Source organism: Calonectris borealis, chromosome 2 (genome assembly GCF_964195595.1).
Source record: "Calonectris borealis chromosome 2, bCalBor7.hap1.2, whole genome shotgun sequence".
Classification (NCBI taxonomy): domain Eukaryota; kingdom Metazoa; phylum Chordata; class Aves; order Procellariiformes; family Procellariidae; genus Calonectris; species Calonectris borealis.
The window spans coordinates 163,450,305-163,476,175 of record NC_134313.1 but is presented as its reverse complement, the minus strand read 5'-3'; the positions used below and the strand labels follow the sequence as shown (position 1 = coordinate 163,476,175).

At 42.9% G+C, this 25,871-nt stretch overlaps 1 protein-coding gene and 1 long non-coding RNA gene across 5 annotated transcripts in view; one reads left to right on the top strand and one right to left on the bottom strand.

The window, feature by feature from the left end:
- LOC142079636 (uncharacterized) overlaps nucleotides 1–4,341 on the top strand; it is a 36,964-nt gene extending 32,623 nt beyond the window's left edge. The window contains exons 5-6 of the long non-coding RNA XR_012672733.1: nucleotides 165–1,047; nucleotides 1,925–4,341. This is a non-coding gene — a long non-coding RNA (uncharacterized LOC142079636). The remainder of the gene's footprint in view (nucleotides 1–164; nucleotides 1,048–1,924) is intronic.
- A 22-nt stretch (nucleotides 4,342–4,363) lies between these two features.
- On the bottom strand, nucleotides 4,364–25,385 carry XRCC2 (X-ray repair cross complementing 2). Of its 4 annotated transcripts, XR_012672732.1 has the most exons (5): nucleotides 24,828–25,380; nucleotides 20,059–20,140; nucleotides 14,006–14,180; nucleotides 11,702–11,935; nucleotides 4,364–10,549 (listed from the first exon to the last, which is right to left on the bottom strand). XR_012672732.1 is itself a non-coding variant. In XM_075144227.1 (4 exons), exons 1-4 carry the CDS (start codon nucleotides 24,864–24,866, stop codon nucleotides 11,761–11,763), a joined length of 471 nt encoding a protein of 156 aa, XP_075000328.1. In that variant the 5' UTR covers nucleotides 24,867–25,379; the 3' UTR covers nucleotides 10,667–11,760. The 4 variants fall into 4 exon arrangements, 3 of the variants coding, with proteins under 3 accessions (XP_075000328.1, XP_075000329.1, XP_075000327.1); XM_075144227.1 differs by lacking the exon at nucleotides 4,364–10,549 and having other exon boundaries at nucleotides 10,667–11,935; nucleotides 24,828–25,379; XM_075144228.1 differs by lacking the exon at nucleotides 4,364–10,549 and having other exon boundaries at nucleotides 10,667–13,146; nucleotides 24,828–25,378.
- Between the last annotated feature and the right edge of the window lie 486 nt (nucleotides 25,386–25,871).

Sequence of the window (25,871 nt, the reverse complement as noted above, 5' to 3'; positions counted from 1 at the left end):
CCTTTTAGCCTAGATTCCCCACCAGGAGGGGAACATTTCCTGACATTGGATGGCAGCCTAGAATCTATGATCTGGCCTAGAAATGGCTTTTTTTTTTCTTTTTTAATTAATAAGCTATAAATTTTCACCCCAAATGACCACTATGGACCTTTCTGTTCTTTTAGACTGTGAGAGAGAAAACCACTGAGTCACCTACATCTTCCCTTGCTCAGACAGACCGTCCTTCGAAAATCTTCTTGCCTGCTCAGTCTGTTTTGAGCCCAAAAGCTGAGCACTGGAGCGGCACTCCAGGGACTGTTTCTACACTTTACCCAATAATTAGTTCTTAGAGACATTAATTCATGGGTAGACACTTCCTCTGAGAAATTATTCCACAGCTGGAAGTCCTCCCACAGCTGGACGAGGCAGGCTGAGCCCACGGGCCTGGAGATGTTACAGTCCATCAGCCAGAGCTTGGGAGGAGCCATGCCGAGGAGACCTCCGCCGCCGTCCTCTCACTCTGAGCCCCGGCCAGGACCACGCACAAACTCTCTCGCCTGAGTGCAGTAGTTTGAGGGGGGCCAAGGGGGCTACAGGGAGCCACAGCGGTGCCTTTGCTGGTGCTGATAACCAGCGATAGCCCTCCCACACGGCCCCGCCGGAGACGGAGAGATGCCATCGCTGATAGACCTCCGCTGCTTTACCGCAACAACCTGTTTGCCCAGGAGGACAGACGAGATCTCCCACGGCTCAGTGGGAGAGCGTCCCGGACTGCTCTGGCATGAAAAGCCCCCACATACGCCCCCAGGAGACGTACCAGGGGGTGGCAGAGGGGCTGCAAGCGAAATGCAGCTCTGCTGCTTGGCCACTCGCATCCAGGTGAGCCAATTGCTTGGAGGACAACATCCCTTTCCTACACCATGGGGTACGGGACACGGTGTAAACCACGTGTCCCATAACTCTTCACCATGGGTAGAAAAATCAGGTCATTATTGGTTGTGAGGAGTCACAAGAGAATTGGTATCTCAGGAAAACCAACCTCATCTCGCTGCTTCTCCTAAAGTGAAGGTAAGGCCACAGCAGAAACCGCGTTCACATGAATGCTACTGGGAAGTGTGACTTGCTGTGTGAGACATGCATGAGTAAGAGTTTGCTGACTAACCCCTAGTTAAAGGAAATAAATTGATTTATTATACAAGCATGACAAATTGAGGCACCGGTCTTGCAAGTTGGGCTGTGTGAGCAGATCGCTGTGTCCCCGTGGCTCTGATAGGGCCCAGTAAGGCTGAGAACTGGGTGCTGTAGTTGCCAAACTGGCAATATAGCTGGCTCGATAGCAAAAGGTTGGGAAGTTTGTGTTTATAGACGCGCTTGAGATCTGAGTGGGAGCCGTGGGACCTACGGCACCTAAGCTGAAGCACAAGGACGAACGGCTGCTTTGTCAGCAGGGCAGCCTTCCCCAGTGTGTGTGCTGGTAAGAAAGCACTGCCTTTTCTGGTTTGAAACGAAAACAAATTGCTTTTAGGACCTTGGATCTGACAAGGGGAGTGTCACCATGTGTCCAACACAAACAAAAAACCTGAGCTGAGCCAAGAGCAGCCCAGTGCTTGTCTCCCATTCCCTGGCTGTACTCAAGAGACTCCTCTTGGCTTGTGTGAGAGTGGGAGAGAATGCAATCGCCAAGAAAAAATGTTGTTTCTACTTGATAGTTTAACAGTACGTAGGCAGCAGTTATGCTTTTCTACTGAGCATACTTTTCTACTCTATGGCCCATCCTGTGCAGTAGAGAAAATGAAACTTGAGATAGGAAAAATGCAGCTACTTTTTTTCTGTGGCACGGGTTATTATTATTTTGTTTGTTTGGTTTTTTTCTGAGTGGAACATTTATACCAAAAAGACTAGTCTGGTGTTAAGCCATCAACGTGATGACTGATGTGTTTGACAGGAAAGGGCGACAAGCAACCAGGGCATGAGTAGTATAGAGGACTGGCAAGAGAAGATGTTTAGATCGTGGATTTTGATCCAGAACAAGGTGGAAGCGAGTGCAAGTCAACGGGACACTGGCCTCTGTGCGGTGAGCCTGTGGGTACCACGACAGGCGGCTGAATTGTGGTGTGAGACGACAGCGACTGTCAGCACAGCCTGCCTGTCTTCTCCAGTCATCATCAACCAGCTCTGTGTGTGCATGCGCTTTTCTAGCCCCCGCAATAATTTTTTCATGCCCCATGTTCTGAGTATTTTGGGAAAGAAGTAGGAAAAAGGAAGCCAGCCATATATGATGATTGTACAGTCAATGGTGGATTTTGACTTCCAGTTGGAGGAATAATGGAGTACTGTTAGAAATCTGGTTCAGTTACGTATATTCTGGCAGACACAGCTGGAGAAAAGCTTTAGGTATAGATGCAAAGTCCAGTCTGACTTTGTAAAGATGTATGCACACCCTTAACTTTAAAGATATAAATTTTCCCATTGACTTCCCTGGAACTATTCATGCATTAAACATATGCAGGAGCCTTTCTAGAAATAGGGAATATAAATGACACTACCAAAATAGTTAACCAGAAATACTTTCTGTACAATGAAATAGGAAAATTTGCAAGGAGTGTGCACATAGGAGCTCTTAAGAATAGATAAAATCTAGGCCACATTGTTAAAGGACAAGGCATTGTTGCTTATGTACGAAAGGGTGTTTCCAGCTACCCGTAGTGCAGACTAGAGTGCAGTCTGCATTCGTTACGTTAATTAAGCAATTTACTGGAATTTAGCATGTGGTGGATTGGCAGGAGGCAACTTTAACTTGGGTTGTGCGGCTGAGATCCTTTCACTGTGTTGACGACCCTGAGTCATGCCAACAGAGCAGCACACTCAGTAATGCATTTCTGTTGGCTTCTGCGCAAAGTCAGACTTAAACAATGCCATTAGGGCCTGACAAAGAGAATTGATAAGAATGAACAAGACCTACATCACTTAAGCAGCCTGTTGTGGGCAAGGTATCCAGGGTCCGATGATAAGCAATGAGTTACCATTCAAGGAGTAGCTTCTCTGGACTAGTAAGACTTCTTCTATTAGTGATTAGCCTCTGATTTCATTTTTTTTATATTCACATGGGAAATATTTCCATTTTTATTGCCTGTATCTGCGTCTTCACATTGTTTTAGGTTTTCTTGAGAGGTTTATTGTTCAGCTTATGCTGTAGTCATTAGCATTTAAATCTATAGGTTGTTCTGGAGTTACCATGGCCTATGTTTGTGAATGTTAGCTACATGAACTTCCAGCAAATAAGCCATATTGTGACTTGAGCTAGTGGTTGGAGATGAATGTGAACCCAGCCTACAGCACTATCGAATCCGGTTTGTCTTTGCAAAGCTGCACTACACTCAAGCCTTTTAGACTTGGGTTTGTGTATTGGGTTTGCGTGGCAAGGTTTTGGTAGCAGGGGGGGCTACAGGGGTGGCTTCTGTCAGAAGCTGCTAGAAGCTTCCCCTATGTCCAATAGAGCCAATGCCAGCCGGCTCCAAGACGGACTCGCCGCTGGCCAAGGCCGAGCCCATCAGCGACGGTGGGAGCGCCTCTGGGATAATGTATTTAAGAACAGGAAAAAAACTGCATAACAGCAACTGCAGCCGGAGAAAGGAGTGAGAATATGTGAAACAACTCTGCAGACACCAAGGTCAGTGAAGAAGGGGGAGGAGGTGCTCCAGGCACCGGAGCAGAGATTCCCCTGCAGCCCGTGGTGAAGATCATGGTGAGGCAGGCTGTGCCCCTGCAGGACCCCACACTGGAGCAGGGGGATGGCCGAAGGAGGCTGTGACCCCGTGGGAAGTCCACGCTGGAGCAGGCTCCTGGCAGAACCTGTGGACCTGTGGAGAGAGGAGCCCACGCTGGAGCAGGTTTGCTGGCAGGACTTGTGACCCTGTGGGAGACTCGCGCTGGAGCAGTCTGTTCCTGAAGGACTGCACCCTGTGGCAAGGACCCATGTTGGAGCAGTTCATGAAGAACTGTAGCCCATGGGAAGGACCCACCTTGGAGAAGTTCATGGAGGACTGTCTCCTGTGGGAGGGACCCCACGCTGGAGCAGGGGAAGAGTGTGAGGAGTCCTCCTCCTGCGGACGAAGGAGCGGCAGAGACAACGTGTGATGAACTGACCACAATCCACATCTCCCTGTGCTGCCCAGGGGGAGGAGTTAGAGAAAATCGGGAGTAAAGTGAAACCCGTGAAGAAGAGAGGGGTGAGGGGGAAAGTGTTTTAAGATTTAGTTTTTATTTCTCATTACCCTACTCTGATTTGATTGGTAATAAATTAAATTAATTTTCCCCAAGCTGAGTCTTGTTTTGCCCGTGATGGTAATTGCTGAGTGATCTCCCTGTCCTTATCTCTAGCACGAGCCTTTCGTTATATTTTCTCTCCCCTGTCCAGCTGAGGAGGGGGAGGGATAGAGCGGCTTGGTGGGCACCTGACGTCCAGCCAGGGTCAACCCACCACAGTCTGCTAAATCATCTGAAAACAGACCTTTAAGCTTTGCTGTTTCATAGCAGAAGTTTTGGCAAGCTGCATTCTCAACTACATCTTCTACATTTCCTTTCACGCATTAAAAATGGATACTTGAACAAGGCCATCAGCTATAAGTCTACAAAAAGGCAACTCCTTATCCGGGAGTACTTACGGCTTTTATACAGTTGCACAGGATTGGGGGCGGTTTGGTTCTTTGTATCAAGACTACACTCTGACCTCTTTTCTTCTGTATTCAAAACCTAACGTCACCCTACCCAGTATTATCAGGATCTGCTTTTGAGTATCAAAACCAATGAACTAGTGAGAAGGAGACCTGTGGGGAAACAAGGCAAGTCCAAAACGAGGTGAGGCTCCAGTCTCTACTCCAATCTCTACTCGTATTTGTTCTGTTTACAAAAGGCTTCTTTTGGCAAGGGGAGATGCACTGCTCTGAGCTTTGGCACACTGTTTCAGACAGGGAGGAAATCCGGGATGGGAGACCACAGCGTAAGAAAATGTACCTTGCATTCGGTTTTCATTTCATGCTGGAGCTAAAGGGTTTCTCCATTCCCTTTGAATGTTCTGTTTCGTGTCCTGACGGATTTGCAAGATGAAACGCCTTCTGTTCTATCTCGTGTGTTGCTTTCATTCACAAGAATCCTAGAGGCAGCTAAATGTACATTTCAGTGTAGGGATGAATTAACATTTTAGTTTTAGTACATCCTACCCCATAATTATACTGAATGTTTTTTTGGAAAGAGAGTCTGAAAACTTACCTGGTTCCCAAGAATAATGGGTTTGGCTTCAAATAAATGGCAGGACAACAGTGACACTGAAATGCTCCAGAGCAGAGATTAGCCAGTCACCAATTCTAAATACTGGGAACTCGGCACATTTGGAACTTTTACACTGGTATTTGGTGATTTCTTATCCTAACAGAAAGCACTTTCATTCGTGTTACCTTTATTTTCCTAGAAGCTAGACCCTGCTCCTGGAGAAAACAGGTTGTAGGATCAAAAGATCTAGAAAATGAGCCTTGTTGTTCAGTGTCTGCATGTTTCCAACTTCAGGCTTTAACTCGGCCGTATATGTAAAAGTGCAAATTCAGAAGGAATAGTTCAAAGTTTTACTCTTGGCTTTCAGACACTGCAGAATTCTGTTCTCTTTATATCCAGTGCATTCATTTAAATACCTCTCTCTCTGTAGCTCCGCCTGCACTGTCTTTTAGCACTCCCTCCTAGTTCTCCCATTGTCCAGGGTATCTTTGATCAATCCATGGGCAGAACAACACTGTTGTGTAATGTGCAGTCCAAAGTGGAGTATGGCTTCAGTCCAGAAAATAAACCCAGAGACTGTGTCCCTTTCTTGCCTTTCGCCTCTCAGATCTCCTGTGGGTAGGATACCACACACACTGTATGACTTACCAGAAAAGGAAGTATTGGGAAACTTTGTTTCCTGGAAGAGGTATTAGTAGTGGCAGTAAAACCCAAAGAAACACAAAAAGAAAAGCCTGTTTTGAAATCTCAACACTCTGTTATGCTGCTCTGACTCGTTAACATTCAGTTCATGGCCAATACTGCTAGGGTAGGGTAAAATGTCACCGAAACTGGTAGATACAACCTCTGTCCTTCATTCAGAGCAGCAAAACCACTGGAGTTTCTTTACAAAACAGAAGTGACTTCAACACAAAACACAGGCGTCTGATCCCACTGGAGCAGAGCCATGTGTAGAGCTAAGGAATTTGATCAGTATGAGAGAAAGGGGTTTACTTGGTGGTTTCTGTACTCTGGGACAGTGGTTAGGAGTCACTGCCACCACCTTCGAGCATTGTGCTCTAGAGAGGAGACGAGCCTGCTCTCCCTGTGCCAGGAGGAACGTCCTGCTGGGGGCCATTCGGGACCTCCCAGCAGGCGCCTCCAGGTTTTCCTCTTCATGGTGGCCACTGGCTGCTCCTGCAACCTCCTGACCATTTTAGAGTCTGTTTGCTGTTTCCAGCTAAGCCATTCCTCGCCACTGTGGGCATTTTCCTACAGGCTCTTGAGTGAAACGGAGCCCTTTGCCTGCCAGCTTTTAATGACCATACAGCTTTCCTTTCTCCCATGCTTTAGCAAAGCCTTGAGGGGTTCCCCAAACAGCCTCCCCTCTTCTCTACTCCTTCCCCTCTCACTTCCCTACTCAATCTGGGCAGTAGTTAACGCCCGGCTTCTGGACGGTTTGGCTGGGTGAGTCGATAGCCTGGTTGGATGAGAAATTAATAGTGTCTTATTCGTTATTCAGCTTTGCAACAGACAATTTTTATATAATATTCTTCACATTTTTATACAGAGGCTCTTCCCACTTGTGGCATGGCTCTACCTCAGAGACTCTCTCCCAGCTGCCCTTCCACGCATTTCGAACCTGAGTAGAAGAAACCTCCACCATTTCAGGGGTGGTATTAGGTGCCTGAGACAAGCTGGGTTGTTCCTCCACTGTATTGCACTTCACATCAGCGAGGCGGTATATGATCATTATCAGATTCAGATTAACTGCGTAGGGAACCTGCTGAGGTCCACTTAGGAAATGTCATCATACTGCACTGCTACAGCCAATACGTTCATTGGAGGACACGTCCCTGCTTGAACCAAAGTAGAAAAGGCATGCTGCTTTTTGAGGAAGGCTAAGGGGAACCCAGCAAGTGACATACCGCTGGTATTCACTAGCCTAACACCTCCTGATGTTGTGCAGCTGGAATGGCACAACTCTTTTGGCTGATGTCATTGAACATCTCCAGTTGGAAGGGACCCATAAGGATCATCGAGTCCAACTGCCACTGTGCAAAGCAGTGAGAAGGTTCTCCTGGCCTTATCATGTTGGGGACACACCAGAGTAATTTCTGTACCAATTCCCATTTTATATTCCCTGGGAAGATGGTAAATTTTTTGGCACTGCTAATGCCATTTTATAGCAAGTTGTGGGTCTCTCTGGGACTAATCTTATTTGTGCCTTGTCAATTGTGGTGTGCCATTTGCTGCCTTCTTTACTTACTTCTGCAATTGTTCTTTAACAGATCAGAAAAACACTCTGCTATTATTTTGCAAGTCAAAAGTAGCTTCCTGACAGTAGCCTGCCTGACATTTTACTGAGCAGAAACCAACCTGCTTTGACAAGATCTCCACTAACATACACTGATTTTCTAAACCCATTCATTGCACCGTCTAAATACGGCATAGATTTGTTACACAACTGTGGGGTAATACTTCAAGTTGTGCACTTCTGTGAAAAAGGATTCTTCATTGAACCTGGTGAACACACAGCACAAGAGATTGGGGGTCAGCTGGTGGCTCAGAGATGGTACTACTGATGTGCTGACCGAGTCTGGAGGATGGGTTTGCAGTTGGCGGTCTGGTCATTTGAAGGCTGTGGACTTGCTATTGCATTTTCACTGGTCAGTGTCATCATATTGGATATGCAGAAGACTCTTAAGTTGGAAAGCGTGGCTCAAACCTGCCCCAGGTGACAATGCCCAGCACCACCTACCAATGCACACAGTATCACTATGTCCAGTAAAGGCAAATGCAATGGTGTTTACTGATCTCTGCAGCACTGCTGTTCATATAACAGAGGAAGAGGCTGGGAGTCCGTGGAGATATTGGGCTGGGGACAGAACTGTCAGTGACGGAGTTTGAGCAGAGCTTTTGAGATGCATTTCAGAGACAGTACTGCCCACCGTAGCATGGTCTTCTCTCTCAGCAATATGCTAAAGCGTGAGAATATGCATATATCCTAGGTCAAAAATCCTATTCATCTCTTCATAATATGGACACTTGGTAAGGGTGACATAGAGTCTGTCCCTTGATCTTCGCCAAGCCACCTTCAAGGCCTTGACGTTTACCTGCCACTGCTGGGAACCTCAGGGCCTTGCTTGGCCTCTTTTTGTAGCAATAGCCTAAAAATCTTGTCCTTCTTATATTCGGAAACCAAGATGTCTTCTCTTTCATCTCCTCCCACAGGGCTAAGAGGTCTTCAGCACAGGCCCAGCTAGATGTATGAGAAAGCAGCCTGGCAAATGGTTTAAATTAAAAACTATAGTGGTTCTGCCAACTCCTGCAGTATGAGAGTGCCAAGATCCAGAACATGGCTGTTCACCAGCATTTGGCAAGGCGGTGACATCTTGTCACTGCTGTCCTTGAGCACTGAGGCCCACACAGGTACACCGACCAGTTGGTTGGGGCAGGATGCAAAGTGGTGTGGGAAAGCAGAGGGAAGACTGCCAAACTTTTCCCAAGGAAAGTCACAGCCACGTTTCTTCAAAATCATCTACTCCCATGTGCCATTACTCCTGAGAATGAAGTCTCCAAAGCTGTTTACCAGTTACACTGATGTGTCACATGGGTTCAATCTTCTATATTCGGGTATCCCAGTCTGTGCTGGTAATAAACAGTGTATATATTTCTCAGCAAAGGAGAAAACTATCCACTTCCAGTAAAGCATGGTCCTGACATAGAAAGCTGTGACAGTGCTTTTGGAGCTAAGTGCTAACTGTTGGGAAGGCGCCTAGAGCTGGAGGGAAGAAAAAAAAACATAAAAAAAGGAGTCTGTTTTTACATTTAATTCCTCCTGGGTCCAGAGGAGCAGGGTTTTGTATCTTCATTATAAACAAGCTATACAGCATCTACATAGTGGAATCCATCACCAGTTTCATCCCTTGGTGGGAAGAACCTGCAGGTCAACTATGGCCAACTTTATATTTGAAAGCATTACCATGCTAGACCTGTTAACAGTTCAAGAATCCTTTTGTCATACTACACGTTATTCATAGCTCAGTGCCACTCTGCTGTCTTCTTCCAGGCACAGGGATGGCCAGACCTCTAATTTCAGAGACTGCTGCAGGGCATCAGAGTTTTCTATCCAGAAGATCATGCAGATGCATTGTACTGATGCTCCTTTCCCTGTCTGAAAGTTTTTTCCACTGCCAAAAGCATCCAAGCTCTTCCAGTGTTTCCCCTTCTTTACAAAATGCACAAGTCTTATGCTATTCTATAGTTGATGGAAACATTAAAACTGTCTGCACCTTTTACGCAGGTTCACTGCAACTTCCTACACAAGCTCAAGTTTGGTGGTGTGGCTTTCTCCTGAGGTGGGTATTAAGTTCGGTATAAGGCTTGCTAATCGCAAAATGGTGTTGCCCATTGCCCCGGTATGACACTTGCATATGAAAAATACATTTGAATACAGAGATTCAAGAGACTATTATTAGAGCAGCCACAGAAAATAACTAAAATGTCATGTTCCTCTCCAGAACATAGTCCAAGCGTTATGTCCAGCAGCCATCAAAATGGTATTGTCTTCTGCCTTTGTCCATTAATCTCCAGTAAAAATACAACTGCGGGTATGTTTCCACCCGACAACCTTTCTCTTCTGCCACTTCCAAGCTCTATGGAAAACTAAGTGGCTGGCATCAGTTATGTAAGAAAAAGGAAGCTTGAATTTTATGTTCAAGTAGAAACTTAAACCAAGCAAACTGTTATTTGTATTTTATTTGCTCTATTAAAATGTCTAGGAATACAAAAAACTTTTTGCTGAGTATAAAAATGACATTTTCTTTCCAGGTGTCCATAGAAATACTGGTTTATTTAAAAATAAATATAAAACCTGCAAAATACCTTAATTTGGTTTTGCTAAAAAGCTCTCTCATTATAAAAAGGATGGGGAAAAAAGGGTGAACTAGTTCCTCTTTATTTCAAGCTTGCTGCTTTAATTCGATGTTGCATATGAAGCAACAAACAAAAATTATAAGGAATGTAAAAAGTTCCTATGCCTACAAAAGCTTTAATAATACAGCACTGAACTGAAGAACAATGACACTGGCATGAAAGGATTTTCATTTCTAAGAAATACCTGGATAAATTAGAGTTTAGGAATACATGCATTCTATCCTCATACTTAATGAGATGCGGTGGCACTTATCTTTGCAGGGCTGATTTCCAGCGGCATAGACCTACGAGCCCAAAATGCGCTTCCTCCCTGGCAGGCTGAGCTGCAGCAGCACAGGTCACTCCAGGTTAGACAGTGGGCTGGAGACTGGGCGGTAACTTAGGTCTAGGTGAAAGAGGAGACTTTGGATTTAATATTATATACTAAATATAATGCTGCATTTAATATACTGTTCTTGGCTCATGAGGAGAAACTGCATTCTCCACTAACTACAATTTCTACGTAGTTTTAATGGAGAAAATTCTCCATTAAAAAATGGTAAAAACCATTTTTAATACCCACAGTTAATTAAGGTACAAACAAAAGTGCTCCTTCCCAGGTTTTTTATCACTGCATCTTTCTTAGACTTGTATCCTAAAGGTTCATTTTTCCAAATGGCATAATTTTGGCAGAGGATAAGGTCAATGCACTCCCAGATTGCATACTGCCTATCCCTCCTGCAAACTTACAGGGATATGCAGATGCTCAGCATCTCTGAAAGCTAGGCTTGCTATACATCTAAAACAAATGTGCAGAGCATGAATATTACAATTACCAGAGAATTAAAAAAATCTGTCTGCATTCAAAGTAAAAATAAAACTGGGAAATTTCAAAATTTCCTGAGGTGCTCTTTTTGATCAATTAGAACTTTGGCTTCATTTCAATTTAGGCATTTATTTTATAGTACAATGCAAAATATAAACTACATTGTGAATAATATAAAAGCTTTTTTTTCCAGACGGGAATGCCAGAACATTTCCATTGTATGATTTTATGAAGCAGTTAATCTTCAGTGGAGCTATTTCTCTGATGAAAAAGGGATTGCTTTTTTTTTTTTTTTGTAGTAGAAATTATGTAGTCCTATAATTTTCACATTTGAAAGTTCTGTAGCTCTACTTGAATCTTCCCAGTTTTTTACAAAAAAATGCAAGTATGAACTTTATCATAATTCCCAGTGGAAGTGTCTACTCATGTTAAACCATCTAACTTGGGTCCAGTCTAGGCTGAATGGTTAAGTTGTATGTTTTTCATATATTTGGGTACTTATGCAAGTTCTGAAATAAAATAAATGTTGGTGTTGATGGAAGAGAAAGCACAAATGAAATGACAGTCTATAAAATCACCACCTCTGCAGAGATGTTGAAAAGGCAAAGTTTGCTCATGTCTCACAGTAAAAGAACTGACGGCGTGAAGAAGTCATCAGATGGCAGGTTTAAAATGAGAGGGGGAAAAAAAAAGGAAGTTTTCCCACAGAAAGAAAAATTAAACTGAACTCACTGTGAAAGAACACGGTGGAACCCAAGAGGGTAAGTAACCTGAAAATGGATTGGATGAATTCATGGAGGATAGGTCTGATCAACGGCCATCAAACACTGGTCTGACCGCAGGCTCTGGTCAGGAGCTCCCCAAGCCCCATGCCGCGGGAGGCTGTGCAGTGAAAACTGACGATTCTCACACTCCTCCCAAAACCTTTGGTACTGGCTGCTGTTAGAGGTAGGACACTCATTGTCTCTGCAAAAATCCAGCCAAATCACAGAGATGCCAGATTTTGTAAACAACAGTACAGATATACACTCCCAGCTCTATATACAGAAGTCTGGGAATGCACACTGAACTATACACAGCTGGGAATCCAGATATACATTCAGCTTGAAAAAGCTGGCTTCAGAAGTCAGGAAATTAAAAGGTAAGTGTTTCACAATAGAGTTTTTTAGGCATCTTCCTCAAAAAGATACTGTGCTAGATACTTCTTCTTAATATGCATTTTTGTTAATAATCTGTTCAATCTAAACTATAAAACATGCTGTGCAACATGACTGAACGAATATTGCTGTGAGAAATATTTTCCCCTTGTTTGAGTAATTTAAATTTGTAAGCTAATGTAAGTTTTTGTATTAAATAATGTACTGTGTGCAATTTTCTTTCTTGTAAAGCACTTTGAAGCTTTCAAAGGGCACTCTAGGTTAATAAATAATATGGTATTCTTTGCCAGAACTGTAGGGCATTTCCCATAAGTTCTGAATCTTCTTTGCCAGAATTGCAACATGTTGCATGCCAAATCCTGCACACAAATGTTCTACATGTGGCAAATACATATTGGTAAAGACCAGAGGCATGGCATTCCTGGATTTCTTAGAGAGAGTGGGGGAAGGGAAAGAAGTGGGAGGGAATAATGAGGGAGGGCAGAGAAAAAAAAAATGTCTGTGCATACATCTAAAAAAAAAAAAAGAAAAACCAACAAAAAAACAACCCCCCACACCCAAAACAATCCATAACCCACACTTCATTATTTTCAAAGACTAAACTGTTTGCTGCATGCAGCACAAATTCATGGGTACCCAGAGCTGGGTCTTTAGTTTTCCTTCAGTTACAACAGCTGTAGATTCTTCAAACCCAGATGTTTGTAAGGTTCAAAACACCTGCAATCCTTGCTTCTCCTAGCACATGCTAACGTAAACAGAGAGGCTGCGAGGTTGGAGAAGCATGGTCAAGACTACCACTATTTAACAGGCTGTGAAAATGAATCCTTTTCTTCAGGCAAAGTCGTGAATGGATTTCATATGCCCTAGGCTACCTAGGGATAAACCAAGACCAATATTTATAAAGAGCAAACACTCACTTTTTCGTAGACTCCCCCATGGGCAACTAGGCTCCTATTTCTGTAGTTTGGAAGAGTAGGAGTGGAAAGCAGCAAGACCCAGAAACGAAGTCAGTGCATTTGGCTGCATATCATATAGGTTAGATTACTGAAGGATACTAGAAGTTTAAAATTACTTTGGTTATAATTTTCTTGATTTAATCTCTTTATGCATTAAGCACAAACAAGCAATTTCAACATTCCTCGCTAGTTTGGACTGAATGTCTACAGTAATACAAAAATTTTACCATTTCCTGCCCTTCAATAAATTTTAAGAAAATGGTGACAAAAATTCTTAATCGTCCAGCAACAACTGACTAGTTTGAAAGGTACTAAAAACTACTTAGACCTAATCAGGCCTTAAGCATCAGGATTTACTACACGTTTAAAAAACAAACTCAAGTTAAAACTGAACTCCACATTCTGCAACACTAAATGAACGTTTGACTACATGGTTTCTTTTGAGGTGGCAAGAAATGACTGTAAAACCTTTGCTGTTGCCAGAATTACATTGCTTAGAGAAAAATATCCTGTGGGTTACCATTTGTTGCCATGATTTACAAAGATAAGGTCTATAATCTGTATCGGTTTCATGTTGAAGTTTTAAAGGAAAAAAGCTTTCTGCAGAGTTTGTAGATTTCTGCATAAGTGTCTGTGTTGTTGCAAAGAGGGCTAAGTGATGCTCTCTCACAAGCTTTTCAAGAAAGTTAGCACATTTCTTCAGATTCATCTCCTGCAAGTTAAGACTCTCCCCTCCATTGCTTCTGTCTATCCAATAAAAAGCTGATATGCTATCTAAAATCAAAAGGCAGAGAGAGGGGTGCGTGCAAAACATGTTTTCTAAAGAGTAGAGAGTGAGCAGTAACTGAGTGCTACTATTGCAGTTCACAAGAAAAAGCCTTCCCAGGCATTGCTTTATCATCTCTTCCGTCCTTTGCGCCAACCTGTGCTCAAGAACGGTAACTAGACGAAGCATGTCAAAATGGTAGTCTGTATCAATGAACATGACTTCTACTTCCAGTCCTCCTCCCGATTTTGGAATGATGCAGCGGGCTATTAGGTGATAAAGCATTTCTGTTTTTCCTGTTCCTTCTGGACCATGGAATTCAATGACCTCTCCTGTTCAAAAACAAAGCAGCAAGTTGTCAGGTAAAAGCATTTACAGCTCAAAGTCAGTTTTCAGTGTTTACTGAACCAATACTCACTATTCCACTAAATGGAAAATGCATTTTTGAAAGTTTCATATCCATAAAATTGTTTAAATCCTGGTTAGCATCTACCAAGAGAAATTTCAATTTTCAAGAAAGGCCTCTAAAGTGAAGAAAATCAACTGGGAACAAAGGTTGAAAACAACTCCTGCCAAAAGCATCTGGACACCGACATCAATAAAAGGTTGGCAACTGGATTTCATCTATCAGTACAGGTAGATGAAGGCTGAAAAGGAAGCTGCTACACAGAAGTGGCTAAGAAATCATCTATTTACTATATGCACAAAATTAAGAAACAAAAAAGTAGAGCACAAGCAAAACAAAAAAAAAGTTGAAAGATTAGAGGTCCAAATCGTGTTGGCACATCTATTTTTATAGCACAGACTGTCCTTCAGCATTTCATGGCTGCTATATGCTTGTTCAATACCTGCGCATGTCACAGGAATCTGTGACCAGTAAAGAGAACACCAGTATATTTATTTAGCACTTATATTCTTCTGTGGTGATCATAATACGAAACTGCTTCTTTTGACAAGGGGGACTCACAGATTCCTTCAACTTCAGGCAATGACTCTACTGTCTGAAGCAAAGGATCTCTGTTCATAAATGGACTCAGCTTAACTGCCTGATCCATGTAGGTCAATAAAATACGTATCATATAAATTTAAAACGTTAATTAAAAAAAGCACTACACTTTACTAGGAAACCAGTTCTTTTGTTGGATGTGAATGCAACATACTCTGAAGTCTTTTCCAAAGTCGTCTTATGTCTTATATCAGAGCAAGACTCTAAAAAAAGTTAATTTATAAGTTGCTCTTTATAAATTTCTAATTTAGGGAACTGGATTATTTATTTATGACATTTTGGATTCTAGGCAGAAGGGTAAAGACATGCAGTAAGAATCACACAACTGTAACTGCAGGAAGGTGAGAGATTTCTATGGCCTTGGCAAGTGCAAATGGCATAACAGCTTTTCAAGGGGGGATACAAGAGTAGAGAATTAATTGCAACTTTACTTAAACATGTTTGTGCCTGCCTGAGTTAACAGGGTTTTTCAAGCCATTACTCAACTTCCAGAGGATGTCCTTGTTCATAAGTGTGTATAATGTCAAGATGCAGCATGGGATGAGGGGCAGAGGGGGTGGGGAAGAAACGAAGCTCTTGCTTTACCCATTGCAAGCCCTGAAAGCAATTTACACCCGATACGACAGTTCTTTCCATTTCAGTGACACTCAGACTGCTCACCTCTCCATAATGAAATTCCCTGCTGCTCCACAACTGCAATTCCGTTTTTATGAATTTCTCATACTTTGACATTTATTAAAAAGCTTGATTGCCTCCCAAACCCTTACTTATCTGTTCTGAATGGCTCTCCCCACTTTTGAGATGAAAGAGGACTACACTTCCTATGACATAAATCTTCATTTTCTCTTCCTGTTCAGAAGTCACGATGTCCAACTCTGCCACTTGCAGCCAGCAGCTGCTCTGCTGTCACACAGACTGTGCCAGTGACATAACCGCACCCTGTTAGGATAAGATACCAGCTTGGAAGAACTCCTCCTAAACGTGCTGGGTAGGTCATTCCCTCATATTTCAAGTCTATTGAAATATTTTAGAACAACTGCGTAACGCACCTCTTGTTAAGGAACAAAGTGTGTCTTCTGTCTGCCACTGGCTTCAGCACAAGGCTTCTGCCACCCTGACTGGCGTTTCTGAATCCAGACCAATAGCTGAATTGGGCCAATATGCAATACAGATTGCTTCACCTACCTTTTACAAATATAAGCAAAATATGACTCGTTTAAGAAAAAACAACTTAAACTAAGCAACTCTGTATGGCCACTCAGAAGCTGCAGTCAGCAAATCTGAGTTACTGTTTGGTAATGATTCAAAAAAATTGAAATAAATGCTAGACTTTATCCATTTGAAGATGTTTTATCAGGATGTCTCTGTGTTACCTCCTATAAAACTTTACATAAGGGAGCTGTAATGCACAGAATAACATTGGATGAGCTTTTATTGGCAGAACTAACAAATTATTTAAGTAAAAATTCTAAGTTGAATGAAAAATCATTCTTAGGAGTGGTGGTTTATAAATTTCGACAGCAAGACAGCTAAGCACCCTTCAAAGCTTGTTCAATATTGCTAAACACGATACACATCCGGGTTGTAGTTTGACCAAAACACTTAAGTTACTCTGAAAAGAGTAACAGTTTGGACTGGAAGATAACCTCAAGAGAGCTGGGGATTTCTGTGCCTTCATGATTATCAAAGAGGCTGCCCACAAGAAGAACGGGTGCAAAACAGAAGCCATTTATAGCAACCTCTATAAATGTAGGGTTTCATTAAATTAGCAACCAGGCTGTTACAGTAAGATAAGAGGGGAAATTCATCCTTCTGGATCAGAGTGGACAAACCATGACACAGCAGAGGAGGAAGTGTGGCCAGCAACGTTTTCAAGAAGCCTTTGACACCCTCACAATGGGTCATGGAAGAAATTTAGTGATCAGTACTAGCATCATCCATTAATGTCAAAATACTTCAAAAGGAGGATTAGTAAAGAGATACTGTTATAGGATGGAAACAGTCTGAGAGGCAGAGTAGGAACAGACACTTTAACATGAAAGAAAGTTAATGGGAAATTTTCCTATTAGAATCGGTGTTGCCCATGTTAAAAATAGCAGTAGATGAATGTTCCATTAGCTTGGCAAAATGTGTAGAAGACAAACTAATTGGGTTAATAAAGACTTAAGACTGTGAAGATTTCACAGATCAAGATGGATAAGCAGAGTGACTTCATATGAAATTCAGCACTGACAAATTCAAGAAGTATGTTTTAAGGAGTAACCCAACACATTGCTTAGCTCATGATAGCTTGAACTGGCCCGCTATGGTCAGACTAAAGAGTACAATAGTCCACTGCTATGCAATGGCATACAGGATAAACTAAATCATGTTACATAAACTTAAATATTTATATAACGCTAATATATTTTTAACTGAAACATTGTGCTCAGTCCTGGTCGTCAATTCAGTGTTATCTTTCGAATGAGAAGAGCCTTAAGTTTTGTCTGTAATCATTACGCTAGCAAATGTTGGTTAAACTATATTCTGATGCTGCAGTTATAAATAGACTATTAGAATACTCAGCAATAGCTCTGCAGGTTTCACATCATCAGGTACCTTGAAGTTACTGGACTAGTAATTTACAATACTGTGCGAAGCTGTCACTAATATTTGTACCATTTATAAGTGAAGTAGAAAGGTCTAATATTTATTCTAAGTTAATGTTGGGTGTCATACTATTGCTGAACATCAGAGCTTTACACTGACACCTACACCTTCATACCAGTGGCATAGAAGAAATATGACTGGCAATAGTGGAAGATTATTTAAAGCTCATGTCACTTTTGCTCCATTCCTGAAGTGCTTAAATGATATGTAATTAATATGCTTATGTGTTCTTAAATATGCAAGTCCATCATAATTAGAAGCAGTGACTAGAATACCACAGCAGTACCTATATTAGCTGTTCCTATTTTATAGTACTCTGACATACATGTTATGAACACTTAACTATCATGTAATCTTTGGATAGTTTAGTGAAACTTCATATATATGTTTCTTTGTTGCAAACACCATCAGGAAAAAGAATAATTTAGGTCTTTGCATTGCTTTAATCATAGCATTTTAGATTAAGAGCTGTTCAGTACGGACTTCATGGGCAATGTATTACAGTATTCCACAGTGACCTACTAAAAGTCAAGTTCATGACAAATGGAGAGGGTAGGTCTTCAACAGGGATTTAAGACTGAATAATGAGAACACACATCAAAATAACACATGGACTCACATAAATACTGTGGTATTAAAAGACAAAGCAAAAATGTAATAAAAGGTGAAGTCCATTTATGTATATAAAGCTAAAGATCTGTGCTAATACATTATGCAACTTCACTAATGTCCGCCAAAAAGTATGACCAATACAGATAATAATTGATGCCATTTGTTAAAAGCAGAAGGAAAACAGAAGTGCTTCAGAAGCTCAATGACCGTGTTGGCACAGAGAAGCCAGGGACAAATTTAGAAGGTTTCCAGCCATCTCAGAACTAAGGTTCTGGAACATTCTTTGGGCAGACACGAACAACCTAACATAGCTTTAAGATCAAAGCTGATAATTTGATGAATGGAATTATGTAACGCTGTGGACTGTGACGGCAAGGCCAATTACTCACCCCCAGGAAGGCTTCTCATAGTCTGTTCTACCAGAACATGGCCAGTTTAGTCTCAAACATTTGTTTCGTGTGTGTAAAGTTCATTAAAAAAAAATGACTGAAAGATCAGCATCTTCTATTACTGCATTTTTTCAAAACAAAAATATCTCATGTTTTAAAAAAATTGTTAAGACTTCAGGAGCCTTGTGAAGCATATACCAATTTCACCACTGGTTCTTAATTCTTCTTGTGGGTAATAAAGCAGTCCAGAATTGAGAGTATTTAAATAATCTTCTCTGGTCCATTTGCACTGGTTTACCAGTATTTCTCTGCCCTTTATCTTTGTTATATCATATTTGAAACTTTCAGGGGCAGGAATCATATATTGCTAAACCCCTAATGTATTCTCAAGTGCTGCAAAATAATACACAAATAGTCTCACAGTGACTGCGTTTGTAGACTAAGCATCATCTCTCATCCAATTATCTTGATTCTTTTTATTGCTTTTTCTGCTATTTCTTCTGAACCTTTTATAATCTGTGGGAATTCAAACTGCAGACAAGTATGTTGATAACCACTGCAGCCACATACTTTTCATATGAAATCCATTCATTCATACCTACACTCAACAACTGTAGTAGCTCACAGCATGATCCTTACAGTTTGCTACTCATACTCCTTTTTTACTATATATTTCTAGTTTTATGTAATCAGAGTTGTCTCTTCCATTGTGATATCCGTGAAATTTCACACAATCTGGAAAACCAGTCTGACTTCCTGAATAATCAAGGAATTACTAAGTGTGCTAATTTCTGTTTAGCTCAGTAATTTCTTTCATTAAAACATCCAACCTTGATCTTAAACTTCTTACTAGAAGAATCTACCTTAAACTTGTTGTACTGGCATCACTGGGAGGTAGCCCGATTTCTCCAGTTTGAAATTCTCATTTATTCACTGATGGTCTATATAAACCATTTTGATCCTAACGTCATCTGCGAACTCATTCAGCTGATTAGTATTTATGTTCATAATGGAATTGCTTCCGAAGTTCCATCTAAGTATAATCAGGATTTTTCAGGCCAAGACTGCATGGCTTGATGACTTGGCTTTACTGAAAAATACTGTTTGCTCATGCCCCTTTTCTTAACTGATCCAGACCACTCCCTATCACTGAACTCTTTGCTATTTATCGAACCTCGAATTCTTTGCAAATTTCTGCAGTTATGACTTTGTGGTGGTTTTTTAGGCCACTGATTGAAAAAAAAAGGTTAAATGACAGAATCTAGAACAAATTTCTGTAAAACTTCTAGAAACAGACCAACGTGCTTGGTATTTACTCACCTACATCTGTGTTTTGATACCCATAAAGTAGATATTTTAAAGTCCATTTAATAATGTTCAGAATGGTAACTTTGCATTATTTCATTTTATCTAGTTTGCACAAAACTGTATCAACAATTAAAATTCGGAATCCAGGGCAAAAAGATCTACTTGTATGCTTCTCTCTGTCATATTGCTCTGAGAATATTTTTACATCAACATTTTTCCATAAATGGGATAAAGATATATTTTTACCATGAACAGGAGATCCTTCCTCAGCAAACAGATAAGGTTCAAGATTCTTCAGAGAAATTCTGCCCTCAAGTCGTGCAAGGAGCTTTTAAAGAAAAGACAGAAGAGACATGCTGTTAACTCAAAATAAGGGACCTTGGGAATCAAATTTAAAGGACTCTGAGAACCAGGAGTTTTTCATGAGAGCCCTATCAAAAGATTAATTTGATTTTAAAAATATTTTCATAAATACATATGGAAACCTATAGTCTGGACTACAGCAACAGAAGGTTCCATCCTTACAAACAATTAGCACACGGATTCAATGGCAATAAGGAGTGGATATACATTAGAGGAAATAAAGCTTAAAAAAAAAAAAAAAGAAAAAAGAAAAAACTGCACAGGTAGACTAGCAAGAGGGATCGCCGCTGGTATACAGCAGTGCTGCCATTTGACAGAACAAAGGGAAAGAAGATCATTTGTAATAACCATCACCTCCGCAACAAACTACTGGTTGAGAGGTGAAACATTACCCATCATTAGTCTCCTGAGTCAGTCTCTCTGTGCATTTGTAAGTAAAAACATGTATGTTTCATCTGAAAAGTTATACAGAAGTCTTCTGGACTACAATCCTATTATATCATAGCTACTTGTTCCAACATAGTATGGATTAAGAACGATCAAAAGAAATTAGCCACGTTTCTAAAGCAAGCTCGAATTTGTAAAGCAAGTTCCTCCAAAGCCCCTTGTAAGACAAGTCCATTGTAAAACAAATTAGTCCAAAGTTCATGGACAATTTCTTAAATTGACAGGTATTTGCATAGCAAGTAGACAGGTATTCACGTAACTTGTGTTATTTGTAGTTCTGGCGTACACTCGTAAACCAAGACTGAACATTTCACCCAGTGCTAGAGCTGTTATTCCCTACGTGTATTAACACACACTAAGGACACTGTCAGGATGCTCAAAGCATTGCCAGAGCACGTACCCCGGTGCCAAATATTTCATTCTCCAAGACACCCAGCTGTCATTTAAAGATTTAAACAAAACAAATCCCATTCAGTTTTATCCCATCCTCCTTAAAGCCAAACGAGCAGCGAGCACACACCTTTAAACACACGCTGCCTTCTCTTTCCTCCCTGCCACATTGATGAGCAAGATTTGCTCTGAATTGTCTTAGAAGTTGTTTAAACAGTTGTGTGTGTGTGTTTGCCTTTAATAGTAGAATAAAACTCCATTAAACGGCCCTGAATTTACTTCAAGTGGTCACGATGGGAATCTAAGTGTGACATTTTCATTGACATTTTAACATTCCCTTCCATTAACAAAATGTCAATGTGTTTGCCTTTGTTTGCCTGTTCACACGAATTCCAGAGAGTTTTCAGACACGTCCACTGAAGGGCCGTAAAAACACTTGAATCGACCTTGCTCTGGATCTGCAGATCCTCCTGTTACGTTTCACACATTCGTGCAGCGCAGAAAACACTCACACGGTGAACTCTTGAATATTTTGGGAACCAGCAGGGTTCTGTGATCTGGACAAAGCAAAAATCTAGATGGACATATGTACACACGAATACAGGAAGGTATCTCGGGGCACATAAACCAGGAGCTTGCAATGACCAAGAGGGCCATCGCAGACCCTGCACGTGCAGCCCTCCCGTGCAAGCAGCTGCCTGCACCCAGCCCTGGCCCCCAGCAAGGAGAGGCTGCACCCGCCGCGGAGACAGGCCGGGAACCTCTCACCCCCTTGTCCAGCAGTGGAAGTCGAGAGAAACAGGAAAACCACCACAGGCTGCTGCTTTCTGATGCTCTTCATCTCTTAGCAAAGGAAGCACCGCTCCGGCACTGAACGATCACGGGGGCTCGATTATGGGCGCTGCTGGTGCCGGGAGTCACAACTACTGCTGGTCTAAACAGATCTCTGCAGCCTCCTGTTCCCAAATTTATTTGTACATTAATGAATACATCCTCTGCAGTTTATTTCTTCTGGAAACGATGAGCCCCCATCTCTTCTTAGACTATCACCTCTTTAAGCTTACTGCTAGAGCTTTGGAAATACATGGTAGATTGATCGCTATCGATTAAATATGAATCTGCGGTTATTCAAATGACAAGTTTATATATTCATTTTAAATATCTACAGGTGCTTATTCTGAGCACTGCTCATGTAGGTAATTTATGATAATTCACTGATGATAGCGCACCTGTGTTTTTATCAAACTTGTATTTACTTCTGAGTTCTAAAGCAGAATCTCCAAAGGCACTTGCCTCATTAGTGTCACGCTGGGAGCAACGGGGCTCCTGGCAGAAACAGCTAACAATTTTCCTTCAAATCTAACAAAGGTTTGTCCACGCTACAGCAGAAGTGACAGAAGCAAAGCTGAGATGAGACACTAGACAGGCATCCCTCACCTCTGCCGACATTAAAGACAGGGACAACACGGGTTTTTCCACATCGGCAAAAACAACCTTGGCTCTGTTCCAGGGGAGGTATTTCCATTTTGCCTTCTCACATTTTCTTCTATAAAATGAGGGGGGAGGGGGATTCTACAGCATTTAAAGGGTGATCTGGATGGTGGGCGTCAGGCATCTCAAGTTTTGTACAGAACACAGCAGCACAGCACTGCTGAAGAGAGCCTTTGAGTGGGAAGAGCTTGGGAAAAAACCCACCAAAACAATTTCAAATCACGTAGTAGAGACTTCAGATTCTATAATTTAACTGTAGATGCTCGTTTCTTCTTTCATAATGCTCTTTTTATCTTCTTTTACACAAAACCCCCCACCTTTTAGCAACCTGCTAGTGGTAGATCTTTGCTCTTAGGTGTTCTTCAAAAGTGTAGCTACACTAGCAGGGAACTGCGGTTACGTGTAGAAAACAAGCTACATGTAAGAGTTAGGCAACAGTTGGGTTAAATTTCGTTAATGACAAGGCTGATGGGACTCTAATATTTCAACTATGTCTTTTATAATTTATCAATTTCATCTTTTTAATAAAGAAATATGCATATGGACAGTCCCACTAATACGTCATATGCTTGCACTATATTGGTTTCAATGAAGCTATGCATAAATGTAAGCACACATGTAGATCTTGTCAGGAATGAGATATTACTTCATTAAAATGTTAAAGAAATTCAAATTAAATACTCCAGCTCTGTTAGAGGCTGTGAGCTAACCTACAGGCTATTTACAAATACAAACCTATCTCGAGCATTAGACAAAATTTAGTTTTCAACCACTATAACCACTCTGACTGAGCTTTTGTAAACTTTGGGCACACAGGTATATGCAAGCAATTTATAATTTATTTCATTGTGATATACGAAAGGTGTTTTGTGAGAAGTTCTAATTTGTTGTATTAATTATATTCAATAATAAGAGTACAAGACTGCGGTCTCAGTAGAACCCTCACTAAAATCTGATCTTATGCATGGGGCTATTTGAGGAAGCATTGTTTTAAATTAAGTATTTTCTGTTTCAAGGGCTTTTACCATTTTTTTCTGGACGATGTACTCATACCTTAACCTTTCTTAACCCATCGGTTATCAATTCCTCCCTTGTTCAGGTTTGGTTATCCATTCCACCAGGGCAGTTGCTGCCCGTGCCATTCCCTGCTGGCACCGCTTATGTGGTCAAGTAAATTCATGTACCCACCTGGTCACACAGCACAACTCATGTCCTTAATTTGTGTATATTTGCTTATAGTGGACAGCTGTTACTATTTTTTTTTTTTAAAGTGTCAAAAGGGCTTAAGAACTCAAGTCCCACTGAAAAAACATGGTGCTTTAACAAGAAATAAATATTATCACATGGTTCTATGCTTTTATGTGCATTACTCAGCATACAGTAGCACACAAATCTCCAAGTAATTAACTTGCTGATTACAAGTAGAAGTCACTAACAAATAAACCATCCAGCAGAGGAAAAAAAAAACCAAACCAAAAAACCAACAAACCCCCAAAACTCAAAACCCTTTTCTCTGAAGAATAGGAACGGAATTCCACCTTCCATACTGTTTATTTAAATCAAACCTTCCTCACAGCTCTTCTTCCTTACCGCACCCACTCCAACGTTTGGGAGGGAGAGCGCGAAGAAAACATTTATAAAGGAATTACTGGAACACCTGAATAACCTCCCCCCGTGCTGCATGGAAGCGCCACAGCAGACATTCAACCCGAGTCCCGGAGCCGCAGCCGGGGACACAAAGGCAGGACCGAGACCCACGCTACCCTCGTCCTGGCTGAAGCCGGCTGCCTCAGCCAGAAGCCAGCCACCCGCTGAAAACCCTCCACCACAACCGAAGCGTTTCACGGGCGACTGAACACCCTGCGGCGCCTCCGACCGCCCCCGCAGCTCCCCTCAGCGTGAGGCGCACCCCCAGGGGTGCCTTCCGGCCCCGGGCAGGGCATCGCCGGGCTGACGCAGCCCCCCTCACACAGGGGAGGCGGCGGCGGCAGACGGGAGGGGACCGGGCGCCGGAGGCGGGAGGGCGCGGCTCTGCGGTACGGCTCCCCCCGCCGCCTTCCCTCACACACCGCCCCCTCGGGAGGCTCCGCGGTCGCCGGGCGCTCCCCTCCGCCCGCCTTGAGGGGGTGGAGGACGGAGCTATGGTCCGTCCCCCACCCCCTCGGGGCGGGCGGAGGGGAGCGCCCAGCCCTGGCGCTTCCCCGGGCTGCGGCCTCGCCTCACCCTCCCCGACCGCCCGGGCACGGCCGCCACGGGAAGGCGGTGCCCGGCGCCCCGCGGCTGAGGGGAACCCGGCGGGGGTGGTGGGGAGGGCAGCGCCTCACCTGAGTGCCCGACTCCGCCCTCCGGAACGCGTCACCCATGGCGCGGCTGGGGGAGGGGGCCGCAGCTCCCGCTCCAGGCCGGCAGCTGTTACTGCGCAAGCGCGCTGCCGCGGGCTCCCCGCCCCCCCGGCGCTTGCGCCCCCGACGGCCGGCCGGCGGCTCTGCGCATGCGTGGTTCAGCCCCCGGGGAGGGTGGGGTGGAGTCCACGTGCTCTTGGTTCGCGGGTTCGAGTCCCGCCTCGGGCTCACGTCGTGCCCGCCGGCCCAGCGCCGCTTGGCATTCCCGAGGGACCCGTCACTGTAGGGAGGCGGGTGTTCATTTATTTTTTTTTAAAGGACCTGTCTTTTTATAGTTTTGTGGTTTTTTTCTCCGCTCCTGATGAAATGGGGGCAGGTGGCTGGGCTGGTGTGACTCAAGGGACGCTCATCTGTGACACCGGGGCAGATGTGACTCAAGGGAAGCTCATCTGCGCGGCCGCGATTAAACTCTTGACGCCTGCGAAATTGCTCTTTGCAAAAGCCAGCTAACAATTACGGCTTAGATTAAAAGGGGGTCTGCAATATTTTAAATACGTGCCTTGAATGAACTGGGCTCGTGTGGCGTGCGATGCTCCAGGGCAGGAGCCGACGGCCCGGCGAGTCCCTCGCGTAGGCGGCTGTGCGCCATGGCCGGCAGCGGGACCTGCTCCTCCTGAGGACCACGGCCCATCCGCTGCGGTTGTCCAACCTGAGGCAGCAAGAGAGACGAGCGCTGGAGAACGTGGAGAACCTGTTTGTGTTTTCCATAGGCTAAATGCAAAAACAGGAGGATAAGAATAGCAACTCCCCGTATCTGCATATCAAAGAGCAGTAATGATATCATATCATCCCTTTGGGTTTAGCGAGGTTATTGGCGATACTGCACGTTCTTACAGTTGGGAGGAGAAACTGGTGGTGGTGTTCTTTGTTTCTTCAAAGAAATCATGTTTGTCTACACAAAAAGAGTTTCTCCTAGCTTCGTCCTGAATACAGCACAAATCAGAAAAACCTGACCTCAGATGCAAG

Excerpts from the sequence above, each read along its gene's own strand:
- XRCC2 (XM_075144226.1), bottom strand. The coding sequence starts at position 24,866 with ATGGGTGACGCGTTCCGGAGGGCGGAGTCGGGCACTCAG. Across the intron at positions 20,141-24,827 it reads GGGCGGAGTCGGGCACTCAG|CTCCTTGCACGACTTGAGGG; the intron begins GTGAGGCGCTGC and ends TTTCTTTAAAAG. Across the intron at positions 14,181-20,058 it reads GGAAGGATCTCCTGTTCATG|GAGAGGTCATTGAATTCCAT; the intron begins GTAAAAATATAT and ends GTTTTTGAACAG.